The 24,515-nt window shown below is 40.7% G+C and overlaps 1 protein-coding gene across 2 annotated transcripts in view; it reads left to right on the plus strand.

Moving 5' to 3' along the window:
• UQCC1 (ubiquinol-cytochrome c reductase complex assembly factor 1) overlaps positions 1-15,561 on the plus strand; it is a 66,070-nt gene extending 50,509 nt beyond the window's left edge. For both annotated transcript variants that reach the window (XM_089514215.1, XM_089514214.1), the window contains exons 8-10: positions 5,471-5,548; positions 7,309-7,422; positions 14,057-15,561. In XM_089514215.1, coding sequence (XP_089370341.1) covers positions 5,471-5,548; positions 7,309-7,422; positions 14,057-14,191 — 327 coding nt within the window. In that variant the 3' untranslated portion in view covers positions 14,192-15,561. The remainder of the gene's footprint in view (positions 1-5,470; positions 5,549-7,308; positions 7,423-14,056) is intronic.
• The last annotated feature ends 8,954 nt before the right edge of the window (positions 15,562-24,515 follow it).

The following is a 24,515-nucleotide window of genomic DNA, read 5'->3' on the forward strand; positions in this document are numbered from 1 at the left end:
CTTACATTCAGCTTCTACTGTTTGGCTCATCATGAGAGAGATCAGGCTGATCAGTGATAGGGACAAGGCTTGGGAATTCCTACCGCTAGGTAAGAATCTCTTTAATTTTTTAAAGAAGAAACTATTTTGTATATTGCATAACAAGAAGAATTGCAGGAAATTATAAATAATTAAATAATAATTAAAAATAGACTCAAATATTTAGAGAGTAATCTGGTGGGAACAGACAAAGTTAAAACAGTGTCCAACCCTATTGATTTCTGGTATGTTTGTGAGAGCTTGTCTTGGGTCTTTTTAATAGTAATGTATAAATAGAATGGTACAAAAAACAGATATACATTTAGATGAATTCAAAACGATTTTCATATAGTGAAACAGATTACATATGATCTGAGCATATAAAAGACCAGCATGAAATGTATATCCTAATTGCTTATGTCCACTACTATTAAATAGAATGTATAAAATATAAAATAGGTCAGCAATAAAATTGAAATGACTGTACATTGGGAATGAAGTGATTCTGTGAAAATGGATGAATGCCAATTAATCTTGCCTAAATTTATCCCATTTTGTCATCTTTCTATAATGATTATGTAATTCTTTGTTGTGGTGGTGTGCCTTCCAGTCATTTCTGACTTATGGCAGTGCTAAGATGAACATATCATGCTGAGAGGGCATGACTTGCCAAAGATCATTCAGTGGGTTTCCATGACCAAGCAGGGAATCAAACCCTGATCTCCAAAGTCGTAGCTCAGTGCTCATACCACAACACTTTGGTTCTCTTACTTGAGTCTTAAGTACATGTTTCCATGTTTTCTCCAAAGCCTCCCATGGAAATGATATACTTTTCATTATTTCTCATAGAAAAGTCTCCCAAACCTAATGCCCTCAAAGTATTTTGTACTTCACCATCCATGATACTTCACAGTCATGTTTGCTATGATTTGCAGGAAGGAGAGCAAAGTATCTAGAAGACATTATAGTGGGGAAGGCTTGCATAGAGGAATACAGTTGCCATCTTAGATGATTTAAATAAGAAAGTTAAATGTTTGTAAAAGTAATTCTCTCTTTCAAAATAAATTGTCCTTAATTGTGGCTAGATTTTGCTGTAAGTGTACAAGTTAAGGCACATCTAGAAAGCCTTGAAAATTAAATGTTTTTTTTAAATTTTAACACTGGCAATCTTCCCATTATGCTTCCCAGTTGAGATAAATTTTGTTTCAAATTAAGAAATCCCCCCTCCCCAAAAAAATTAGGAAGAAAAATATTTGTCTGGCTCCAGAAGTCATCAGCTGAAAAAATTACCATAAAGTGTCCCTTGTATATCTCTCATTCATTAGAAATTAACAAAATTTGGAGTTTGCAAAAGCAAAAATTGTTGCATTGATGGATCATAAGGTGTTTTCAACAGGGGTACACTTTGTTTACATAATAATGTATAAATAAATGTTTAAAACTAGAATTTTCTAGGATTCTGGACATCTTGCCATGTAACTTTTTGTGGCTCACTTTCCTTCTTTTCCTTTTACTTGAGGGCAGAAGTAGGGCAGAGAAATAACTTTTATTCACTTCAGAAAGGTTACAGTAATAAAGAGACTCTTGTTAACATCAGAGAGCATGGCAGCCAGGAGTTTTCACAGTCTGGCATTGTTTGTTTTACCAGCAATTTGGAACCTTCTGCACTCTTAAAATATTGGCAAGAAAATATTTAACTGTTAACTGTTCTGTGGCAAGCATGAGTTGGGAAGTAGGAACATTTGAAGAAGTGAGGTTTTATTCATTCTAGAAATGTTTCTGTGTTTGTAAGAGGTGGGGAAGGTACAAAAACTGCCAGTGTATATGTCAGAATTTTGCATCTTAAGACAGAAACTTCCAAAGTTCAAATAGAAGAGGTGTAGTAGGAGGTGTGGACAAAACTGATAATGTTAATGGAAGCTGAAAAGGAATGAGATAGTGATATAAATATGCACTTCTGACTCCAGAAATCAAGTGCAAATTTTGCTATGAGGACTGTTTGGACATAATGATAAACTATGGTGTATCACTACAGAAATGAGTTGCAGCAGACTTCAGGCATATGCAGCCAGAAGGGGTAATTCGGAGGATTTTGCCTTTCTTTCTTCTTCTTTTTAATTAACTTAGGCAGGGTACAGACCACCAGAAAGAGGCGGCCGGGAGCCGCCTCTCTTTTTCGCGTAGCCACGCCACAGCAACCAAATTGCACAGTGCGGTTGCACAAAAAAGCGCTGAAAAGTGACTCCTTTTTGCACCGCTATAAATAGCTGGATTGTGCCGCACAGCTATGGCGTCATGGCGACGTGCTAGGGTTGCGGGGTGTGTGCACGCGCCACCCCAAGGCAACCCTAGCATGTCGCCATGATGCTGCAAAAGACCCGTCTGTACAGGGCCTAAAACCCAAGTAGTGCCTAAACACACCTTTGGGTTGTTCGAAACAAGCTAGCATCAATAACCTAACCTGACTTGCTTCAGTAAGTCATAGTTAAGATTAACTACATTTCTTATTATTTTGCAAGTTTCTTTCAGTCCTAGCTTTGCAGAAGAGGAAGGTGTAAGTAAACCAATACACTACACAGTTTGTCCAGTTGAGACTTAAGAGCAAGCAAGCGAAAACTTCTAACCTTTTGCGGCTGCAGCAGAGGACAGAGGAGCCCAAGGTTTGCTGTGACTTATCTCTATAATGATGTGCCATAGTTACGTTGCAATGCAACCAAAATATTATTTGCAAAAACCTTATTTCTAATTGGATAACATACAGCTAAGAACCGAAATATTCTAAAGGCATCAGATCCCATCAATCTTGGAAGCTAAGAAGTGTCAGCTGTGGTTGGTACTTGATGGGAGAACACCAGTGGGTACTAGTTGCTGTAGGATATATTTCAGAAGAAGGAACTAGCAAAACCAGCTCTGAATATTCCTTGTGTAAGAAACCCGTATAAAATTAATGGGACTCACACAGGTCAACAGGCAATTTGAAGGCACATACACATACACACATTTTTAAATAGTGCCATTGATCCTTTATTCTAAGAGACTGAGAACACTACTTAGGTTCCAATTTGATGCATATTTACCTAGGAGTAAGTCCTGCAAAACGTACTGGAACTTACTTCTGTGTGGACATGTCTTGAATTGCATTGTCTTCAGAGGTAACAGAAGTAAGTTTCAGTAGCCACATATATATAGAATCATAGAGTTGGAAGTGATCGCACGGGCCATCCAGTCCAACCCCTTGCCATGCAGGAAATCCAAATCAAAGCATCCCTGACAGATGGCCATCTAGCCTCTGCTTAAATACACATAGGCGTTACCATTGCTTTGGGATATTTGGATGTATAGTTAACCATTGCATTTTGGTTAACTTCTAGGATCCTAGAACCCCAGTTTTGTTACTTGCTTCATCAAATTGCCTATACAGACAGGCTAAAATAAAGCTGCTTCGGGTCATTTTGAAAGTATGCTGTTTAAATGATGCATTTAAGAGGCCAGAAGCCGTGCCAAGGCCATGCTCCAGTCCTAAGAACTGGAGTGCAGCTTTGGCACAGCTTCTGACCTCTTAAGATGTGTGTAAACAGCCTACCTCCAAAGTGACCCGAAGCAGCTTTATTTTAGCCTGTCTGTATGAGCCCAAAGTTTCCTAAACTACTTTGAATCAAGGGTAGGGTTTTTTCTTGTTCAAGGCATAAAGGAGCTGTTTGCCAGAGAAATCCAGTGGCTGTTAGTAGCATTAGCATTGAGTAGCAAATAAAAGTTCTCTAGTACTCTGGACACTTGAGACAGGCTTGTAGTCAGTGAAATTATTACTATTGAAAGCCAGGTGTTGAGATTTGCCAGTGCTGGGAAGACAGGACTGAGAAACAAATGTTTCTAAAGAGCCCTTCTTTAAGTTTATTTACTTATTTTAATGAGATGGTGTTGCTTTAGTATTAACTAACCAGTTTCCTCCATGTACTGTGAGAGCCCTCTTTAAAATGTGATGTTATCCAGGATACTACCCCCCTTTCCAATGCAAGAGTCATATTTTTATTTATTGCCATGTTTGTTTAGCTTTGTTATCTCCTTATTAATCTCTTTCTTAAAGCTGCTGCTTTTTGCTTTTATATAGTGAGCTGCTCCCCTAGGGATGCAAAGTCCAGGACTTGTCCCTGTAATGGCACTGTTTATTTTCTTTGCCCCCTTGCAATTGCCTGCTGTAACATTTGTAGTATGTGTTAAGTAATCCTTAAGGTAACATTTTTATTATGTCATAAAAAGTGCATGGCAAATATATTATAACTCATGGAATTTGTTTGTTTTAAAAATGGAAGGATAATTTATTGAGTGTGTTACATGAGAGCTGCTCCCCTTATTAGAGTATAGAAATGCTGCTTATTTAGGAGTATGTTCTGTTGAGAAAAGCCATGGTCTCTGACATGCCTAGAAAGAACAAGACTGGTTGGCTAAAAGTGACATCATAGTTTATGTACTCAATAAAAATTTAATTAAGTCATTACAGAGGTTGCAGTCATCATTTAACCCTGTGATTTCTTCTGTTTAGCACTTTTTCATTAAACATTCAGTAATAGTCCAGTGACCAAATCTTGATAGCCTATAAAATAAATGCATGAATTTTAATACTTTATATAAATGGAAAAATATGAGTAACTGACATAAAAGGATTTTTCCTTGTGGTTCCACTGTATGCATGTATTATAAAAATAAAGTTATGAAGGACAGCAATTTAATAGAAGACTATATATAAGCCATAGGTTTGATAGTATGACATGAACTAATTAGCTGTTTGAGGGGAAAATTATTATGAGGCAGTAACCAGAAGGCTATATGCATATTAATAGGGCTTTGGTGACATCATTGATGAAGCAGTATTGGTCTGTTTTTATCAAAGTGCTCAGGTTTGTGTATGGCGTTATTCATGGCTTTCCTTTGAGTATGAAATTTTGCAACTGGTAGTCTAGCATGGTCTCTGGAGGCCAAGTCCTCAATTCTGCTGTGGGTTTCTCTATCTTAGAGTCCTGTTCCCCATCTCTTTTACATGTAATTTCACAGTGTGTACTCCTATATTTTTCCCTCAGAGAGCCATTCGGTATGGAATTTCTGATGTCAAGTATCCTATATTCAGTATGTACCTACTACCACTGTGCAGTAGGTGTCATAGCCTGCAAGAACACTTTCCACATTCCTTCAGTGTTTAAAAGTATGGTGTGCTGTCCATACATTGCTAATGTATGCAGAGTGTTTCAGCAACCATCCTTTCTCTTTCTGTATATCCAAAGGATCTCATTTTGTGTTATTCTTCATTCAAAAATATTGTTGCTCTCAAGTCTCAGCCAACAAGTTCAGCTCCATCTAGAAGTGGCTGACATTGGCAAGCGACTTCAGGTTTCTGGTGCTGTTTTCACCTCTAACTTCCTCACTGACTCAGAGTTCATACTGTTGCTTTATTTTTCAGATTGATTCTGTTTCCCTGAAAGAAAGCATGAGAAACATGACAGAGAATTTCTATGCAGCTATTTTTGGATATGACGAGGTAATACTAACATAGGTTTAGTACTGCATGTGTGGAGAAGATAGACAAGTGGTGGGGTCTACTATGCATGAAACAGATTTGGCCTGACTTCTGTGCTGATTACACTGGCTTTTGCAAACTAGATTATGCCAATGAAGTTAACCTGCTTAGATCTGCTTGCCTAAAAATAAGGATGGGGATAAAGGTGGGGAGCTTGGTATAATGATAGTCTGAGACTCACAATCATGTAGCAAGCTATATATAATGCTACTCTGTAATTGTGTTACTAGTGTGATGGTCAATATAAACTACAATTACAATCTGTGGATTTATGGTAGTTAGACACAAAAAGTGTTTGTCCCTCTGCTGTAACCAGGACATCCGGAAATGCAATGCTGCAAGGATCATGATTACCAGAAAATTTAATAGTCAGGTTTATGGTATTGATCCAATAAAAAACTGTAATATTGTTAGCATTAGTGTATATTAAGAAGGTATCATTGATATATCTTTTATAAAATAGAAAGTCAGATCTATAAAGGTTGGTGGTATAACTCAGTATAATAGCATGCTCTAATTGTGCCATAACTAAATTAGCTATACTAGATGTATAGTTTGTATTCTTTTTGAGTATTAGGCTCTAGCTAAAGTCAGTTTTACAAAAAGAAAACTATCTGTTTCATAAATGATTTAGCATTAGGTTATCTGTAAGCCAGTGGAAGCCCTGGTGGTGCAGTGGTTAAATGCTGGTAATGCAGCCATTCACAATCACAAGGTTGTGAGTTTGATCCCAGAGATTTCAAACTTTGCATCCTTCCATCAGATGCTAAAATGAGTACCCAGCTTGTTGGAGGCAATTAGCTTACACATTATAAACCGCTTAGGGAGTGCTTAAGTATACTGATAAGCGGTATAGAAATGTACTTGCTATTGCTATTTTCTGTATATGATTATATGATTGTTAGATACTTCCTTTATGATTTTTGGTTTGTTTAATTTTATTTCATTATATAATTAGTAGTTACTCTTTGTATTTTCTTTAGTTACTTTTTGTTCATTCTTTATGTTATATTTGTACCTTGTATGGTTTTCCCCTGAGTTTGTTAGGTATAGTAAACTTAATGCTAAATCATTTATGAATACAGTTGTCCCTCCATATTCGCTAGGGTTAGGGGAACAAGACCCCCACGAACATGGAAAAACCGCAAATAACAAAAACACTGTTTCTACCTGAGAGGACACCTCTCTAGGAATCTCTAGGTCCTCCAGTGCAACTCTGTGGTCAATGTCCAACATACACTGACCATAGAATCGCACTGGAGTAGCTACAAATGGTCTTTCAGTGCAACGTTTAGTTAAAGTTGACCACAGAGTTGCACTGGAGGACCTAGACAGTCCTAGAGAGAACATATTAATGAAATCCGCGAATAATCAAATCCGCAAATATCAAAGCCGCAAATATGGAGGGATGACTGTACACTGAGTCTTTACAGATTAGCCATATACATATTTTCAAACCAGTCTTTTCAACTATGGGTGATTGAAGCTTACTGTGCTCCCTACAAATAATATCAGTAATCTTTGTATTGCATTGTTTTCTCCCATGAATGAAGGATGGTTGGAAGTGAACATACCTGTCTGGAAAGTTACAGCTTACTGTATGTTTGGGCTATATTAATATGCATATTAATATACAGCTAAAGAGTAATTTGTTAAGATTAAAACCATTTCCTGTTTGGTCTTATGTTTTCCCAGCTTGTTGTTTTTCTTGTTAATTTTAGGGAATTTTATCAGACGATCATGTCCTTGCAGCAGCCATTTGGAGAAATCTGTTCAATAAACATTGTGATGATCCAAGGAAGTTGGAAATAATGGTAGAATATGTGCGTAAACAGGTGAGCAGTTATTTGGAACATGGTCATTCTTTCTGTTTTTCAGATAATGTTTGATATACTTGCTGTTGAGGCACTCACTTTGGGTTTCTCCTGTAGTTTGACAAGGGTATTTCAGCACCCATTGAAATTATTCATTTGCCCAGACATTTGCTGGTTTTAATAATTTCTCTTTTTGGTTTTGCTCTTATGTTTTTGTACTATGTGATATTTGTCACAATGACTTCTTTACAGTGTTCTTTGAAAATGACAGAAAGTACATAAATATTTCCAATAATAATAATAGCCTCCCAAATAGGGCTGTATAAGGGTGGCCTCTCTGCCCCAATCCCTTATTATTAATATCCTTTATCCTCTGATTCATCACATTTTTCATCCTGATTTAAGCCATACTGCTGTTAGAATCTAATGGAGAAATCCTCATATATTCCATCCTGAGCATTTTGGAGGAAGTATGGCGCGTTACAGACCGCCAAAAAGCAGCGGCCTGCACCCGCGCCTTTCCCCGCCGGATCGGGGCCTCGGCAGCCAGAGCAACAGCCGCTGAGGCCCCAATCCGCCACTTTCCAGGCTGCGGGGAAGCGGCAAAAGGCCACTTCCCCGAGGCCTGGAAAGGGGTGTCCTTGGGGCTTCAAGCCCCAAGGACACCCCACGGCAGCGGGGAGGAGGACAAAGGGGCCACTTGGCCCCTTTCTCCTCTGCGTCGCTGGGCGCAGCCATCTAAAGGCTGCACCCAGTGACGCAAGACCAGGAAGGAGCTCCGTTTCGGAGCTCCTTCCTGAGCTCACAAAAGGGCGCACTAAGCGCCCTCGTGCGGCGTGACGGCGTCACGTCCACGCCACCTCGTTTGGAGGCGGCGCGTTCGTGACGCCATCATGGCAGCCCCCATGTAGATGGGGCGCCGCCATCTTGTACGTCCTCAGGACGTATTAGGCTTGGGGGTGTCAAGAAGTGACCCCCCTTTTTAAACCTAGGACGTCCTGAGGACGTCCCTTATGGCGGTCTGTAACGCGCCTATGAAAAGTAAAATATATCTCTTTATCCCTTACCAGCTGTTTTTCAGTTTGTTCAGTACGGCTCTTTATTGAAATATTTATATCATCTCCCGGTTTCATCTACAATCCTGAGAGGTGGTACCATTATTATTCATGGCCACTGTTGGGGATCCTTGTCTCAGACAGTTTTTTTAAGTGGCTATCATTGCCAAACTGTAAGCAAGCAAATAAGAGCAGCAACAACTTCTTCTTGCTGGAAATAATGTATCCAAATTTCAACCCCCCCCCTATGTAACTGGGGAGTATGGGCCTATTATTCTGCCTCTTACATTGATTGTACTTTGCATCTGTTAAGAGATTCACCTGTTCTGTACTTAATATTTTTTGGCTTCACACATCATTGGCCCTAAAGAAAACATTAAATAAAAGCATTTTAGACAGGAGAGCAAATTCAGCCTACAAAAATGCTGGGACAAACAGAATAAGAGATTGTAAAATTCTTGTATGGATAGTTGAGAAGGTTTGGCCAACTTGAGTCTTGAGTTTCACCTTGATTCTCCCCCACTCCACCCCATACAGTTAGGCCACTTATATAGATTCTAAGCGGCCTCTTTATGCTGCAAAGCAAAACTATCTGGGCTTGCGATTTTTTAAAGTGTAAAAACCCAGTTTAATTCAGATTATTGTTCTTTCATAACTCTTGCAGTGACCCAGCTCATTTATAGATGGTATACAGAAAAAACAATTCCTTGGGCCATAGTCCAATGCATCCTCACTTCTTTATTGATATGCATAGGATTGCATAGATGGGCAGTGATAAACTGAGATTCACACATGTTGGGTAGGATCAAAGGATAGAGTAACAGATTTGAGCATTATTCCAGGTAAACTGGGAGAATTCAGCAAGGCTGCCTTTTACAGGCAGAAGCATACACACAAAAGTCATCTTCAAATGCAAGCCACACACAAGTAAATTGTCTTTTACTGGTTATGGTCAAAGAAAGAGATGTACAAATTTGTATCCTTCTTTATTGTTGTGTGCCTTGAAGTTGTTATTGTGACCCAAAAGCGAATCTATCATGGAGTTTTCTTGGCAAGATTTGTTCAGAGGAGGTTTGCCCTTGTCTTGCCAGGGCCTAAATCTAATTGCTAGTCCCAGTTTAAATAAATGGAAATTAACTCAGTGATTTACCATTCAGCAAGTCACTGAATAGATGTACTCTTTTTAAGGACTATCAGTTGGATTTAGAACTGGGGTGGGTAACTGTGTCTCTCCAGATATTTTTTAGCTTGCAGCTTCCATCCATTCTAGCCATCACAGTAAGTAGCATTCCAGTTATGAGTTGCAGTCAAATGGTGCCTTGTAGTCCAAAAACATCTGGAGGGCCACAGTCACCCCCTCTTGCTCTAGACTCTAGAGCACTCTGAAGACAATGTCAGACCTTAAATTATAGGCAAGACTGCTACGAATTTTGTTTGCTCACTGCAGGTCATGCAGATCACACTTATTCTTTCTTTCTTTCTTTCTTTCTTTCTTTCTTTCTTTCTTTCTTTTTCCCTTGGCCTCCAAATTAGAAGACAGTTTGATTTGATGTATATGGTACACTATGGAGAGTCAGAGTGGTTTAGTGGTTTGATCTAGGACCCTGGAGACCAGGGGTTGAATCCCTGTTGAGCTACATAAAACCCACTGTTTGAACTTGGGCAAGTCACACTCTGAGCCTCATGGGAAGGCAAAGACCTCTGAACAGATCTTGAAAACCCCATGTTCACCTTAAGGTTGACATAAGTCAGAAATGTTTTGAAAACACAGAACAATAAGATCTGCAAGAATAGTGTCTCCTGCTCATGAGGAGGCATTGTCACCATGGCTGTGTAGTCAGTTATCTCAACTACTGGTCAGCAAAGAATCTACCCAAATTGGATCTCACCTGGTTGCCACTGTGCCCTTCTCATTCCTTGGGGTTGCCATAAATTGAAACTGACTTGACAGTACATGACAAAACAAAGTCCCTGGTAAACTGTTTGTTATGGAGAGAGAATTTCTTGTAGAGTTTTATATAGCCCTCCCTCAGAGGCAAAACAATGAGCTTTTTAGAAGAAACAAAAAAAAAATCCCTGCAGACTGAGTAACTTTCCCACCATTTTCTCTAAAATCATCATAACTGGAAGAATTTCAAAGAGTTAGCAGTGTTAGTCTGTTTCAGCATAACATAACAGAGAGTGGGAGAGAGGAGGTTTGTTTATATTATTTCTTCAGCAAATACTTGTTTTGGGTAGCAACAATAGAAAACAGCTTCATTTTCTGTTTGCTGGATCAGAGGAGGACTGAATTTCTTAGCTCTTTTAAAATTTCTTATGACCCTTATGTAGCTAATTAAAGAGAAGTATTATAGGACCTTCTCAGTTACAGGATGACAACATCCTGTCAATTTGTTAAAATATTCAACATTTCACTAGCTATAAAAATTTCCCATAAACAATTGCCTTTAAAATGTTACTGTTTGAAAATCACTGGGTATTTTATCTGACCCTCAGATTAGATTTGGGTTCACCTGTCTTTCCAAAAGAAATCCTCAGATATGTACTTGATTGTTCCATGTATACTCAAGGGAATTTAGGGAACAGCACCCACATAAATCCCTTGGCAGGAGATTTGTAAAGAGGCATCATTACAGCCTTCTTTGCTATGGGTTTAAGAATAACTAAGAAAGAAAGAAATTACATTCTGCAATATGGAAACACTCTAGTTTCTACAAATCCCATGAGAACAGTGACTCTGTCCTTCCCTGTTAACTCGCTGGTGCCAACAGAAAATACTTGTTAATCATTGCATGGGTCCCATTTTCTGTGGGCACACAGATGACCTAGCAAAGCAGGAGTTACCATTCTTGTTGAACAATTTTGTTGAATTCTTGCATTGACTAAAGGAGGGCTAGATCTATATTGTTTTTTATCAGAGGAGGTGTAGCTGATGGATTTGCTTTATAACAGCATTCCATTATTAATCTGTTTTGTGCTACTGTCCATTTCTTCCACTGAGGTTGGTCTTCCAATAGCTTCATAATATCCAGCCCTGATTTTCTAGTAAAAGATAGAGACCTATAGTCCATCTGATATCCAAGAGCTGCAACATCTGACACCATCCTTGTTGAACCAGGTGGTGACCGATCTGGTGTGAGATATTTTCTTTGCTTTTGTTTTTGCACCATATTTCATGATTGATTCATGAGAGCATGCAATCCCATCACAGTATAAAAGTACCAGTAGGTGAGTGGTTTGGTTCCCTGACCAGGGGAAGTTTAATAATCAAAACTAAACAGCAGAAAAATAATTAACACAATAAACTCCTTGGTCATACCAGTTATTGAGTGTAGCACTAAAATTGTTGATTGGACTCTAAACAGAACTATATGCATTAGTCTGAAAAACTCAGATTAAAAAAACACCAAATCATGGTTTAAATCCTTCAAGTGATATTGATTGACTAGGGTCCAAAACACACTTCAGAAATAATCCAGTTTGAGACTACTTTAACTGCGCTGGTTCAGTGCTAGGGGATCCTGGGAATTGTAGTTTATTGTGCCAGAGCTCTTTGGCAAAGAAGGCCAAATGTCCCACAGAAGTACAGTTCCCAGAATTCCCTAGCCTTGAGCTAGGGTAGTTAAATCGATCTCAAACTTGATTATTTCTGCAGTGTGTTTTGGACCTAGATCTGCCATGCAATATTAGTAGCCAAGGGTTATTACAAGTAAAACAAATTATTAAAGTAGCGGAAAGATCCTTGAATAAATACATCAAAAAAAGCAAAGTAAATTGTTAATAGATGTATATAGAGATAATTTATTGAACACTGAAGAAACAAAAGGCATATAGTTGAAAATATGAGAAATCACCTTGAAGCTTGACAAAACAAATCACTACATGTCCCACATTAAAAACACAGAAGGACAAATTGAGCATCTGTAAATGGTTACAGAACAGGACACTGAAAAAAAGGATTGGCACTATATATATTTGTAGCTCAAGAACAGATATTTCAGATAAATGGTATCAAGGTAAATACTGGAAAAATAACTAAGGCTAGTAAATGTAGTCTGCATAAACAAAAGGACGAAACCGTTGATCACTTTATTAATTTGTGCCATGCGATTGCACAGACTGTAACAAACACCAAAATAAAGTGTGTGCAATGATACATTGTAATCTGTGCTAAAATATGATTTGTCAACCATAGTTGAGAAAAAGAATGTTTGAATTATAGAGGTGGCAGTCTCTGGGGACAGCAGAATTGAAGATGGAAAAAGAGAAAATATAAAATACCAAAACCTACAGAAATTCAGTACCTCTGAGAAAACAACTGTGAAATCAGCGGTGATAAAATCTGGTAGCAATACAAAACAATCTGACAAAACATATGAATGATACTATGTAGCTTGAATCACACTAGCACAATTAGAAAAAGGGACGCTACAAACCACTACACCATGCTATCTTAGTCTGAGCAGGAAGTAATTGTCTGTGTCTTAGGAGCCAATAAGATTATCAGATTTCTGTCTCAAGATCACTGCAGAGGATACAAAGCAAGAAATGCCATTATTTACTAGTTTTTAGTCTGTAGCTTTTCCAGCTATGGCTATGATAGTAAATGTGCATCACAGAATTTCAATGGAAAGAGTACTAGTCCCCATCTGAGTGATGCCATTCTCGTTGTCACTTGCTTATATCTGGGTTACTTTTCTTCTCTATGGTTGTTGGTATTTTCTCCCTGTTTTGTTTCTCAGTTTCTCTAAGCTGTAAAAGTCATAATCTGCTTTATATTTTGTAAATATGAAAAATATATTTTTATGTTCTTGTTGTTTGTGTGCTTTCAAGTTGTTTCCAACTTATGGTGATCCTAAGGCAACCTGGGGTTTTGTTGACAAAATTTGTTCAGAGGTTTGCCATTGCCTTCCCTGTAGCTGAGAGCATGTGACTTGCCCACTCATCCCAGTGCCACGGACCAAGTACTGGACACACTCCTTATACTACTCTCCCATTGCTGCTGCTGAAAAGACCCTGCCACTGTGTCTGATGTGGAAATGGGGCACCTGGCTGCACCTATGCAGACAGGCACTCTGTTTCCACATCAGACACAGCGGTGGGGGTCTTTTCAGTAGCAGCAATGGCAAGGTAAAGTAAGGAGCATGTAGGAGCTGTCTAATCAGCTAGGATTTGCTGTGGAGTTGTCTAGGAAACTCCGTCGCAAATAGCAGACCATTTTGACCCACACAAAACCCCATTTTCCCCTGCACCAGGACTAGTTCCACATCCAGTCTGTCAGGAGGCTGGGGAGACCGTGAGCATTTTTGTCATGCAGACAGCCCATATAAAAGAAATTTTGGGGGCTAGAAGTCTCAAACAAAAGGTCTTCCAGGTCATGTGATTCCTGCTTCTTTCTGGGCACTGGCAAGTATAACTCATTTTATGTGGATTGGTCCTCTTCTCCTTGCAAGAGGGGGGTATTCATGCTAAGTAAGCACCAGCACTCTAATCTTCATTCTGCTTCTTTCATGGTTCCATAGTAATAAGACCTCCAGTTAGGGGAATCATCATTGTAGTTGATCTGCCAGTGACTTGTATTATTCTCTTGTGAATGTCAGGTGCAGCACCTGGATGCTATGCCTGGGGAAGACCTCCTGCTGTCTGGTGAAGTGACATGGCGCCCCCTTGTGGAATCAAATGCACAAAGCATTGTGAAGCCTGCTTTACCAACATACAATGATGAAGGACTCTGAAATCTTCATCAACCAGATGGAAAATGTTTGCTGCTGATTGTGTGGAACAATTCCTGGAAGTGGGACTTGATATATGCTATAGGGCTTTAAAAGGAGAAGATAATAAATGCTATAGTTACTATATGAAAGAGTGATTAAAACTCCACTCTTTTGTAGTTGTTTCTACCTGAGTAAATCTGAACAACCTGCTATTTTTAGTATTATATGTGTCATCAAATGCTGCTAATTTAAGGACTCCCTCACCATTACATTATCCAAGTCCCAGCAAGCTGGTTCTCAAAGGGAACCTTTGGCTTTTGAGAGCAAAATAGTTTACCAAAGTGATAAGCAAGCTGCCTTTTGTCTAGTGAGGGAATCAGATTCTCATATGTTACGATTTATTCTTCTGTGAAAAGCACAAGCATAACCTGAAAACTCTTTCTGTACAGGTATTGTAAGTTTCAGGCTATGCAAAATCTGAAAATGGCTGAGGTTGTTAAAAGGCTGGCCTGTGGCGTCCCATTTAAGATAAGGTTAAAATTGATACAGTTGGTATGGGGCAATTTTTCCTCCTTGCTTTAGCAGCATAGAAATAAAAATTGTTTGATAATGACCTTATCTGAGGCAGGGCCTGAAAGCTAAATAATAGGTGAAATGCATTTATGTGCATGTAAGGTGTAGGTTTTACAAAATGCAAACAGTATTTGCCTAAGGGAAAAGAAATTAATGACATCATACTTTGTTGAGAGAAGTATAATCCTTTCTTTCCCTACTGTGAGACTCCCTTTTCTGAAGCTTGTATTTGCTGGTGGGGGATTTCTACCAAAATGATAGCACCTTCAGAGGAAGTGTTTTCTCAGGAGAGGGTGAGAAGATTAAGTTGCAGTGATCCTAGTTAATTATCAGCTATTTCTTTCCCTGTCACCATCAGTGATGCACTTTGTACTTTTAAAAAAACTGCAATATATATTCAATTTCAAGGTCTAGCTTGGCCTTGAGTGTCCAGAAAACACTTTTCGGCCTACCATTTTTGTCTTTCGAAGTTTTGCAGAATTAACGTTTCCATTGTTTTTCCTCAGGTCATTTCCCTTCAAAATAGTGGTTCAGGATCTCTGTGAAACTAAAAATTTGACCAAATGGGTTCCCCCTGCCCCCAGTTTCTTTATCAAATTATACCATCACTTAGAAATGATTTTTGTATGCATTATATAAAAGTTAGGACATCATTCATTTTTAAAGACAGAACCCTCTTTGTCATGGTCATAAGTGTAAACTGAGATACAATCCTCTTGTTTTCTTTTACCATGTAATGCCTTCCTTGAAAAATTGAGAGAATAGTTCTCCAGAAACCTGGGGTTTGATCCTAATAAATCTGCTGAAAAGAATATAAATGTCTTTTATTTTGATTTGAGAGTATTTTTCCATCACTTCATTATTTGACCAAGGTTTCACAGCTGTTCCTTTACTGTCCCAAATCACAGCCAGAATAATTGTAGTAGTAAATTTCCTGTGGCTTTCAGAGAAAGACTGGATGGTATTGGTGTTAATGTCTCATCCCTGGAGATCAGGGAGACTAAGGGATGCTTTTTTCTGGGTGCATCAAAGCAAGCTGTCATATGCATTTAAAATTGTAAATGGGTTGTACAAAAATGCATTATATGCTGCTCTTATTCCTTCCTAGCAATGGCATCACAAGGCTTGGTGTCACCTGGTGCAGTAACTCATAGTGTCTCTCACACACCCCTCACTGACCCCTCACATACCACATCATTTCTTGTTGTGTGCCTTCAAATTGTTTCCAACTTATGGTAAACCTATCATGGGGTTTACCTGGCAAGTGCCTTCAGAGGAGGTTTACCATTCTCGTCCTCTGAGGCTGAGAGTGTGTGACTTGCCCAAGGTCACCCAGTGGGTTTACTTGTCCAAGCCAGAATTCGAACCCTGATCTCCATAACATACACCTATCTTTCAGCCAGGTTAACAAGAGAAGACCTCATTGCTCTCTTCTCTGACTGGGAGGGAGGAGTGCGTCTCTTTGCCCCGAGTCTCTCTCTCTCTCACACACACACACACAAACACACACACACCTACCTTCCAGACAGGCTCGGAGGATGAAAAGAGGCTCTCCTACTCGCTGCTGGTGACTCAGAGAGAGGAGGGTGTCTCTCTCTGCCCCCTGAGCCCCATCCCATGGACTCCTCACGCCATCCATCCAGATTCAACAGGCAGAGAGAGAGAGAAAGAGACTTTTCTTGCTCGCAGTAACCAGCAGCGAGTGGGAGAGCTTTTCTCCCTCTGTTGAGCACTTTTGGGGAGCAGTGGTGTTACCCCACTTAGGGTGTTACCTGGTACGGTCTGTACCTCCCACAGCCCGTACTGACACCACTGCTTCTAAGACAGTTTCATAAAATCTTTGTATCTTACTTAGGAGGTCGAAAATCTTTTCGTCACTGGCAGACTCGGGCGGGATACAGACGGGCAGGGGAAGACGTCTTGGAGGTGTATTCTGCTGAATACGGAGCCTCCAGACCGCCCGCCCCGGGGGCGTGGCTCAGGAGATGGGGCTTCCACATGGGGGGCAGTGAAGACGCCTCACCTGGGGCCGTTTCAGACCCAGAGTTTCCAAACCGCCGCCTCGGAGGACGCTGCAAAGAGAGAGGCAGCTTCCTCACGGGCGGCCAAAAACGGGGCTTTTTTTTTCTTTTGCCGGCTGGCGGATGCGCAGCTGCGCAGCTGCAGCGCTAAGCAGCGGCGGCAGAAAGCCTATGGGCACATTTAAAGTGCCCAAGCCCCTTTAAAACTTTTCCCCCCGCTCTGCCCAAGAACAATGGTGGTCTCCTGCCAGCTGGTGATCAGCTGGTGTTGGCATCCTTGTCCGCTTGCACTTTGCCAGTGTCACCAGCATCATAGATGCCTCCTCTCCTTTGGTCCCCGCGCTCCTGCTGAATCTGCAATGCACAGCTACAGCTGTCTCCGCTGCCACCGCTGTCCCCCTGCCATCCCCCATCACCTCCCTTGTATATATGTAAATATTTACAGTTTTAGCGTTTTTTATTGTTAGGTGAAAATGGCACAGGAATGTGTGTAGGGGCTCACTTTAAAGTCCAAACTTTCCAAGCAGCGCATGCGTACATGTTGCTCTAGGGTTAGGGTTAGGGTTAGGGTTAGGGTTACGAGTCTTAAAATGCGCTGCAGCTGTGCTGCAGCTTCCACACCTGCATGGCAGCTGACGCTGCAATTAAAGCCTGACTGCAAACTGCGCATGTTCCAGGACCCCGACTCATTATGCGACGCAGCAGACACGGAGCCTTTAAATGGGCAACTTAAATTAGCAGCGTAGCAATTGTGGTGTACCGGTGCAGCAGCTTACAGACGGAGCTGCGCAGCTGCGCATCAAACGGAAAAGAAGCGGAGAAAAGCAGCACCTTTTTAATGCCGCTTCTTCCCGCTTGGGCCGTGCGGGGGGCGTGTTCATGGCGGCATTCAGGTAAGGCCCGTCTGAAGGCTCTACCTTCATGACGTCATGAATACACCCCTTTTTGCCCGTCTGTATCCCGCCTCGGTTATACTGGATTATTTTGAGTTGGACAAACTTCTTGGAAGTGTAAAGAGGATGACGTGCTCTCTCAGTCTTTCCCCATCGTGGTTGACTGTTCGGGAGAGATGTAATAAAAACTTTGTTACATCTCATAATTAGCACATTCCTTAAAGAGGGAACATTTCCAACAGAATTGAAACAAGCGATAGTCAAACCACTATTTTTAAAAAAAAAAACCTCATTAGATTCCCTGATAAGAAACAATTACAGACCAGTCTCCCTTTTACCATTCTTGGGCAAAGTGATTGAGAAGGCAGTCGCCCACCAACTCCAAGCTGTATTGGATGAAACTGATTATCTGGACCCATTTCAAACCAACTTTAGGACAGGATACGGAGTTGAGACAGCCATGATTGCCTTAGCTGATGATCTCTGTCTGGGGATCGACGAGGGAAGTATGACCTTGTTGCTGCTCTTGGACATTCCAGTGGCTTTTAATACCATAGACCATGGTAGCCTTCTGGAACGCCTGAGAAAGTTAGGTATTGGGAATACTGCGCTCCAGTGGCTCCATTCCTACCTTTCGGGTAGATTCCAGATGGTGAAGCTGGGGGACACTTGCTCTTCTAAAAGAGAGCTGACATCTGGCGTCCCTCAGGGTGCCATCCTGTCTCCCATGCTGTTTAACATTTACATGAAACCACTGGGAGAGATCATTGGGAGACATGGAGCACAGTGTTATCAGTACGCTGATGGCACATAAATCTATGTGTCTGACTGATGCAGTGACTAAGAATTGGATGCCTGTCTTAAGTCAGTAATGCAAACTCAAGCTGAATCCAGAGAAAATGGAGGTACTTGCGATAGGTTCTCCAAGTCCAGGCATGAAGATTTGTCAACCAGTCCTGGACGAGGTCACACTTCCCCTAAAGGACGAAGTTCACAGTTTAGGGGTACTTCTGGATCCGTCTCTACAGTTATCATCTCAAGTAGATGCGATGGCCAGAAGTGCCTGGTATCAACTCCGGCTGATACGCCAACTGTGTCCCTACCTGGGCCGACAGGACCTTGAAGCAGTGGTACTTGCACTGGTAATCTCCCATCTTGATTTCTGTAATGCGCTTTACATGGGGCTACCTTTGTACCAGGTTCGGAAATTTCAATTGGTGCAAAATGCGGCAGCCAAACTGGTCACCGGAACACCTAGGTCAGACTACATAACACCAGTACTAAAATCTCTTCACTGGCTGCTGATTAGTTTCCGGGCGCAGTACAAAGTGTTGGTTATTACCTTTAAAGCCCTACATGGCTTGGGCCCAAGTTACTTGAAGGAACGCCTCTCCATACACAATCTGCCCCGCACTCTCAGAACAACTGGAAGAACCTATTGGATTATCCAAAGACTAGACCAGGGGTCGGCAACCCCCGGCCCGTGGAGGCGGCAGGACCGGCCCCAGCCCAGTCCTGCCGCCGCCACCTCCTCCTGGGCCGCTTGACCGCGCTGCCCTCCTCCTCCACCACCACACGGAGGAGGAAGAGGAGGGCCGTGTGGCCTGGGACAGAGGAGGCAAAGGGGGAAGCCCCGCACCACCCTCCCTGCCACCCCGCGCGGGCCCGCACCGCCCACCTCCTTCTCCTCTGCCTCCTTCGCCCCGCCCTCAGGCCACGTGGCGCATGGAGGAGAGGAAGAAAGAAGAGGAGGAAGAGGAGGAGGGGGGAGCAGGAGAAGGAGGAGGAAGAGGAGGAGGGAGGAGCAGGAGGAGGAGGAGGAAGAGGAGGGGGAGCAGAAGGAGGAGGAGGAGGAAGGAAGAGGTGGTGAGTGGCCAGAGGCCTCAAGGTTTTTTAAATTTTTATTTTGGGTACTTTTAATGCTAACAAGTCTCCCTTGGTTTGACAATGATAGTGTGATGATGATGATGATGATGATGATATGAGAGGCATGCAGGCACTGTTTCTTAAGCTGAGAGAGTGTCACCTTCCAAAGTGTGTTTTGGGTGCTTTTAATGCTAACAAGTCTTTAACTCCTCTAAGACTAAGATTCTTACTTTTGCTCACCGCCCCAAATTGAGACAATGGAGACTTGATAGACAACACATAGAGCAGGTTAAGACTTTCAAATATCTAGGGATTGTATTTCATACCTCTGGTAGGAGAAAAGCCCATTCAGAACTTGTCATCAGTAATGCCCAAAGAACTATAATGGCTATTTTAAGATTTTTTTTCACTAAAGGTGCTCAGTTTATTCCAGCCGCAATCAAACTGTTTAATGCCAAGGTTCGCCCTCAATTGCTATACGGAGCCCAATTGGGACCATATAGTAACATAAATGTAATTGAACGTGTGCAAACTAAGTTCCTTAGGAGAATCTTTCAGGTTGCCCATTGTGTTCCGAACGCTGTTCTTAGAAGGGAGGCTGGGACTATTAAAATAAAATCTAGTCTGTGGATTAGAATACTCACCTATTGGCAAAAATTGCATAAAACTTCTGGAGGTCTGACAAATTTAATTTTCCTGAATTCCTTTAAATCCTCTTGGGAAATTTCCCTTCTTAAGAAATTAAATGAGCTTGGTCTCAATAAAAATGAAATTTTAAAGCTCAACGCCGATAGAGCTAAATCTACTATTAAACAAAAAATCCTAGAGGCAGAAAGATACATGGACTCCACTTCCCTCTCAAAATATGTCATGTTCAGTGCTCAAGTTTTGGTCCCCTCCCCAGCTCCATATCTGTTCCATGTTACCCTCCCGAAGTTTAGAAGGGCTCTAACTCTGGCATGTTTCAATGTGTTGCCCACAGCCATGTTGGAAGGTAGATTTAAAAAAAACACCTTTTGAATTTCGTCTTTGCCCATGTGGCTCGGGCGCTGTTGAAACCAATGAGCATGTTTTCCTTTACTGTCAATTCTATAGAGACATTCGTCACCAACTGATTAGCCCACTACTGAGTAAATTCCCAGGCAAAACTGACTCCTTTTATTTACACCTCCTATTGGACAACAATGATTCTACAGTATCCCTTAAGGTGGCTAAATTTTGTTATATTGTTTATAAACTGCGCCCTCAACTGTCAAATGGTCATTTTATTACTGTGTAGAAAGAACTGTTTGATACTGTACACGTACAGTCTACCATCAGTTTATATTTTAATTTGTTATTGTTATATTGATATGTTGCTTGTGTGATTTTGTTTTTATACTGGTCAATGACCGAATAAACTTTATTACAATTATTGCTAACAAGTCTCCCTTGTTTTGACAGTGATAGTGTGGTGGTGGTGGTGGTGATGATGATGATGATGATGATGATGATGGAGAGTCAGCTTGAGAGGCATGCACACACTGTTTCTGAAGCCAAGAGAGTGTGACTTTCCAAAGTGCCTTTTCTGTGCGTTTTTGGTTCTTTAATTGATATCAGAAAGCCTCAGAAGCAAGGCCAATGTAAATTGCTGTGATTTTTACAAACTCATGCGCAGTGAAGAAAAACCAAAGTCCCTTGACCAAGTACACACTTCTGAGAAGTACACTTGGTGCAAGAACTGTGAAACCACCTTGACATGTTCAATATGCATAGCCATGTGAACCCATGTTCAGTGTGAAACCCAAAGAGTTTGGTTATGCAATAAGCCTCTGAAATATGCAAGAGGCCATGTTAAGTAAAGCCATGTTCAATGCCCAAATGTGCTGTTTGGAATGGGGAGAGGGGGGGTTGGCCAGAAAGGGAAGTCCATTTCTTCCATCTGTCTAGGAATAATGCCCAAATGTCCTCCATTTTGATCCTGCCTAAGAAACATGCATTTATATTAACATTTTTTTAAAATCATCAAATTTTTTGCATGTCCTCCATTTTTAAAAATGTGTCCTACATTTGAAAATGTTGTCCTATATTATTTAATTATTTAATTTTTTTTTTTTTGCTTCGCCTCCTCTCCCCCCCCCCCCCCGTTGTCTGGGGGACACCAACCTGGGCCCCGGCTCAAAAAGGTTGTCTACCCCTACCCCTGGACTAGACTAAGATCAACTTCCTACAGGGCATTTACTGTTATGGCTCCCAAATTGTGAAATGGCTTGCCGGAGGAGATCCGTCTTATTACCACCTTAGACACCTTCAAGAAGGCACTTAAGGCGGATCTCTTCCGCCGAGCCTATCCACCTGATCTGCTATAACAATTATAAGAGGACACTTCATTTTGAGCATGTATTGGAAGCTAGATGTTGATATGGAATTTTTATAGGATTGATCTGTTGGGTTTTTTTGTGTGGATTTTATGTCATATGAGTGTATTTTAACTGAATTGTAATTTTAAATTTACTGTTGTACTCCCGCCTTGATCCACAGAGAGAGGCAGGATATATATAAATAAAAATTATTATTATTATTATTATTATTATTATTAAGTAGAGGGCCCTAAACCTAGATAGGTGTCCTGCTTCCCTTCAGTTTTCAAGAGTGATAAATTTAAGCTGTAAACTGTCTGCTCATGGAAGGAAACACCCTATTAAATAATGATAACTTATCATTATAGTTCCATCTTTATCCAATGCTGAAATTTTAAAATTTTGTACACACTGAACCAAATTTATTAGGATCAATATAAACACATAATTTTGAATGCAAAGAGGTATTGTAGAACCTATGAGACTTAACTGTATGAAAGAAGTAGCATAAGCTTTCGTAGATTTGGTCTACTTCCTCAGATGTATGCAGTGAAGTGCATCTAAGGAGGTCTATGAAATCTGAAAACTTATGCTACAACTTCTTTTGCACAATTAGTCTCAAAGATGCTGCAAGATCCTTTTGCATACTGATATTCCAGACTAACATGACTATGTCTTTGAATTCTATCCACATCGTTAAGAAATTCATTATTAGGGGGAGGCATTTAAAATACAAATTCCAGAAGCGAGAAGCAGGTTTGTCTAGGAAATATTTCAAAATTAGTACTAAGACAGTAAGAAGCAGAGCTACAATGAAATTCAATGCAACAGGATTGCTACTCTGGACGCACCCTTAGACCTTTGCTCTAGCAACAGCTACTAGTTAATTTTCTTTGTACAAAAAAGTTCAATTTGTTATTTTTCCCCTAAAGCAAACTTCCTCAGTTTAACTTGTTATAAAATGAGTCATATAAAGAAACTTTATATGCGTGAGGTATATTCCCCTTCTATGAAAACATTACAAACCAAACACTTTTTTCTCAGTTTATTTAAGATGCTTTTGTTGCAAGCTGAGCTAAGGAGAGAACCCTCTTATGTGTGAAGTATTATGCAGTGTGTGTGTGTGAGATACTAACCCCTTGTAATTCATTACAGCTGTGTTGTATTTACATAAAAGAAGGCTTAGCTGTGTAGGAATTTGCTGATTAATTTATTTTTAATGGGAATGGAGTATAACAAGGACCAAAATAAACTTTACTTTGTGTACCTTGCTACTCATGGAATAGATGGAAAATGTAATGGTAGATATTTTGGCACAAAGCTACATACATTAATTCATATTCAAAATACTCATTTAAATCTTAACTCCACTGCATCCACAACACTCTTGTCATCCTGCAGTGCAGTGGAGACATAACTGAGAGTATGCACTACCAGTAAACCTCATAGAGGCCTGGGATACACCAGTAGATATCTTTATACACTAGATATGCAAAGCCTGTGATCCAGAATCATGGAAGAGACTGGTGCCATGAAACCATTTGGAGCCCAGAGGACCCTGACTTTAGCCTATTTTAGATAGCAATAGCACCACTTTTTCCACAAATAAAGTAAAAAGTTCTGGACCTACGGTAATGTCTTCTACCCCCAGAAAATGATGAAGAGTAGTTGAGTTACCAGAAGGGAACTATGCATATAGAATGCTGTCACTTGTAGAACATTTGAGACTAACTGAAAGAAAGAAATTGGCAGCATGAGCTTTTGTAGACTTGGGTCTAGTTCCTCAGATGCATTTGGTGGTCTTAGTGTACATCTGCGGATAACAAAAGGATATAAAGAGATCAGTTTATGACTTAATTGTGAGATTATGATGATGCCTATATGAGTTCACATTGTGGGCTTAGTTGGAAGCATGATTGTGCTCTTGGCTAGGAATATGGGCTCAGGCTTAATCAAGAGCCATCTAATGTTAGGGCTCCTGCTGTGGCGCAGGCACCTGTCTTTTCCTAAGGTAGAGGTAGCTAACAGTGGTCAACAGAAAATGAAAAGAAAAACATGATATGAGTTAAACAGGACACAGGAATAGGAAGTTTACAAGGAAGAGGGAGTTGCCCTGGTGTGGAAATGCTGGCAGAACAGAAGTCACACTTTGAATTAAAGGCATGCTCCCTTGTTCCCGTTCTTGGCCCAGGAGTTCAGCAGGAAGCTCTGGTGTCCTTTTAACCTGCCCTGATCAGAAGGAGTTCCAAAGAGGAAAGGCTGGGTGTGAGTTGGCTTGGATATGATGCCACAGAAGGCCAGGGCTGAGGATCCAAGGATCAGCCTCATTAGAAACAGCTGTAAAAGTTGCTGAGTCTCTCTCTTCACCTTGCCTTATGTGAAAGTCCTTATGTTTCCTGAAAAAATTTCCAGGATTTTGTGGCATACTCCAGGGAGTTTAGGGGGGATTACAGTGATGACTGTGGATAGGCTATAAGTCATTGGTGGAGCATATGCTTTGCATGGTTAAGGTCCCTGGTGCAATCCCTAGCCCCAGGGCTAGGAAAAATAATCCTGCTTGAAAACTCTGGAGAACCACTTCACATCATAGTTGATTATACTGGATGAGATAGTGGTCTGACAGACTATAAAGCAATAGCTTTTATTCTTGTCA

The sequence above is a fragment of the Sceloporus occidentalis genome, unplaced genomic scaffold (assembly GCF_023333645.1).
Source record: "Sceloporus occidentalis isolate IW3139 unplaced genomic scaffold, rSceOcc1.0.p SCAF_3, whole genome shotgun sequence".
NCBI lineage: Eukaryota > Metazoa > Chordata > Lepidosauria > Squamata > Phrynosomatidae > Sceloporus > Sceloporus occidentalis.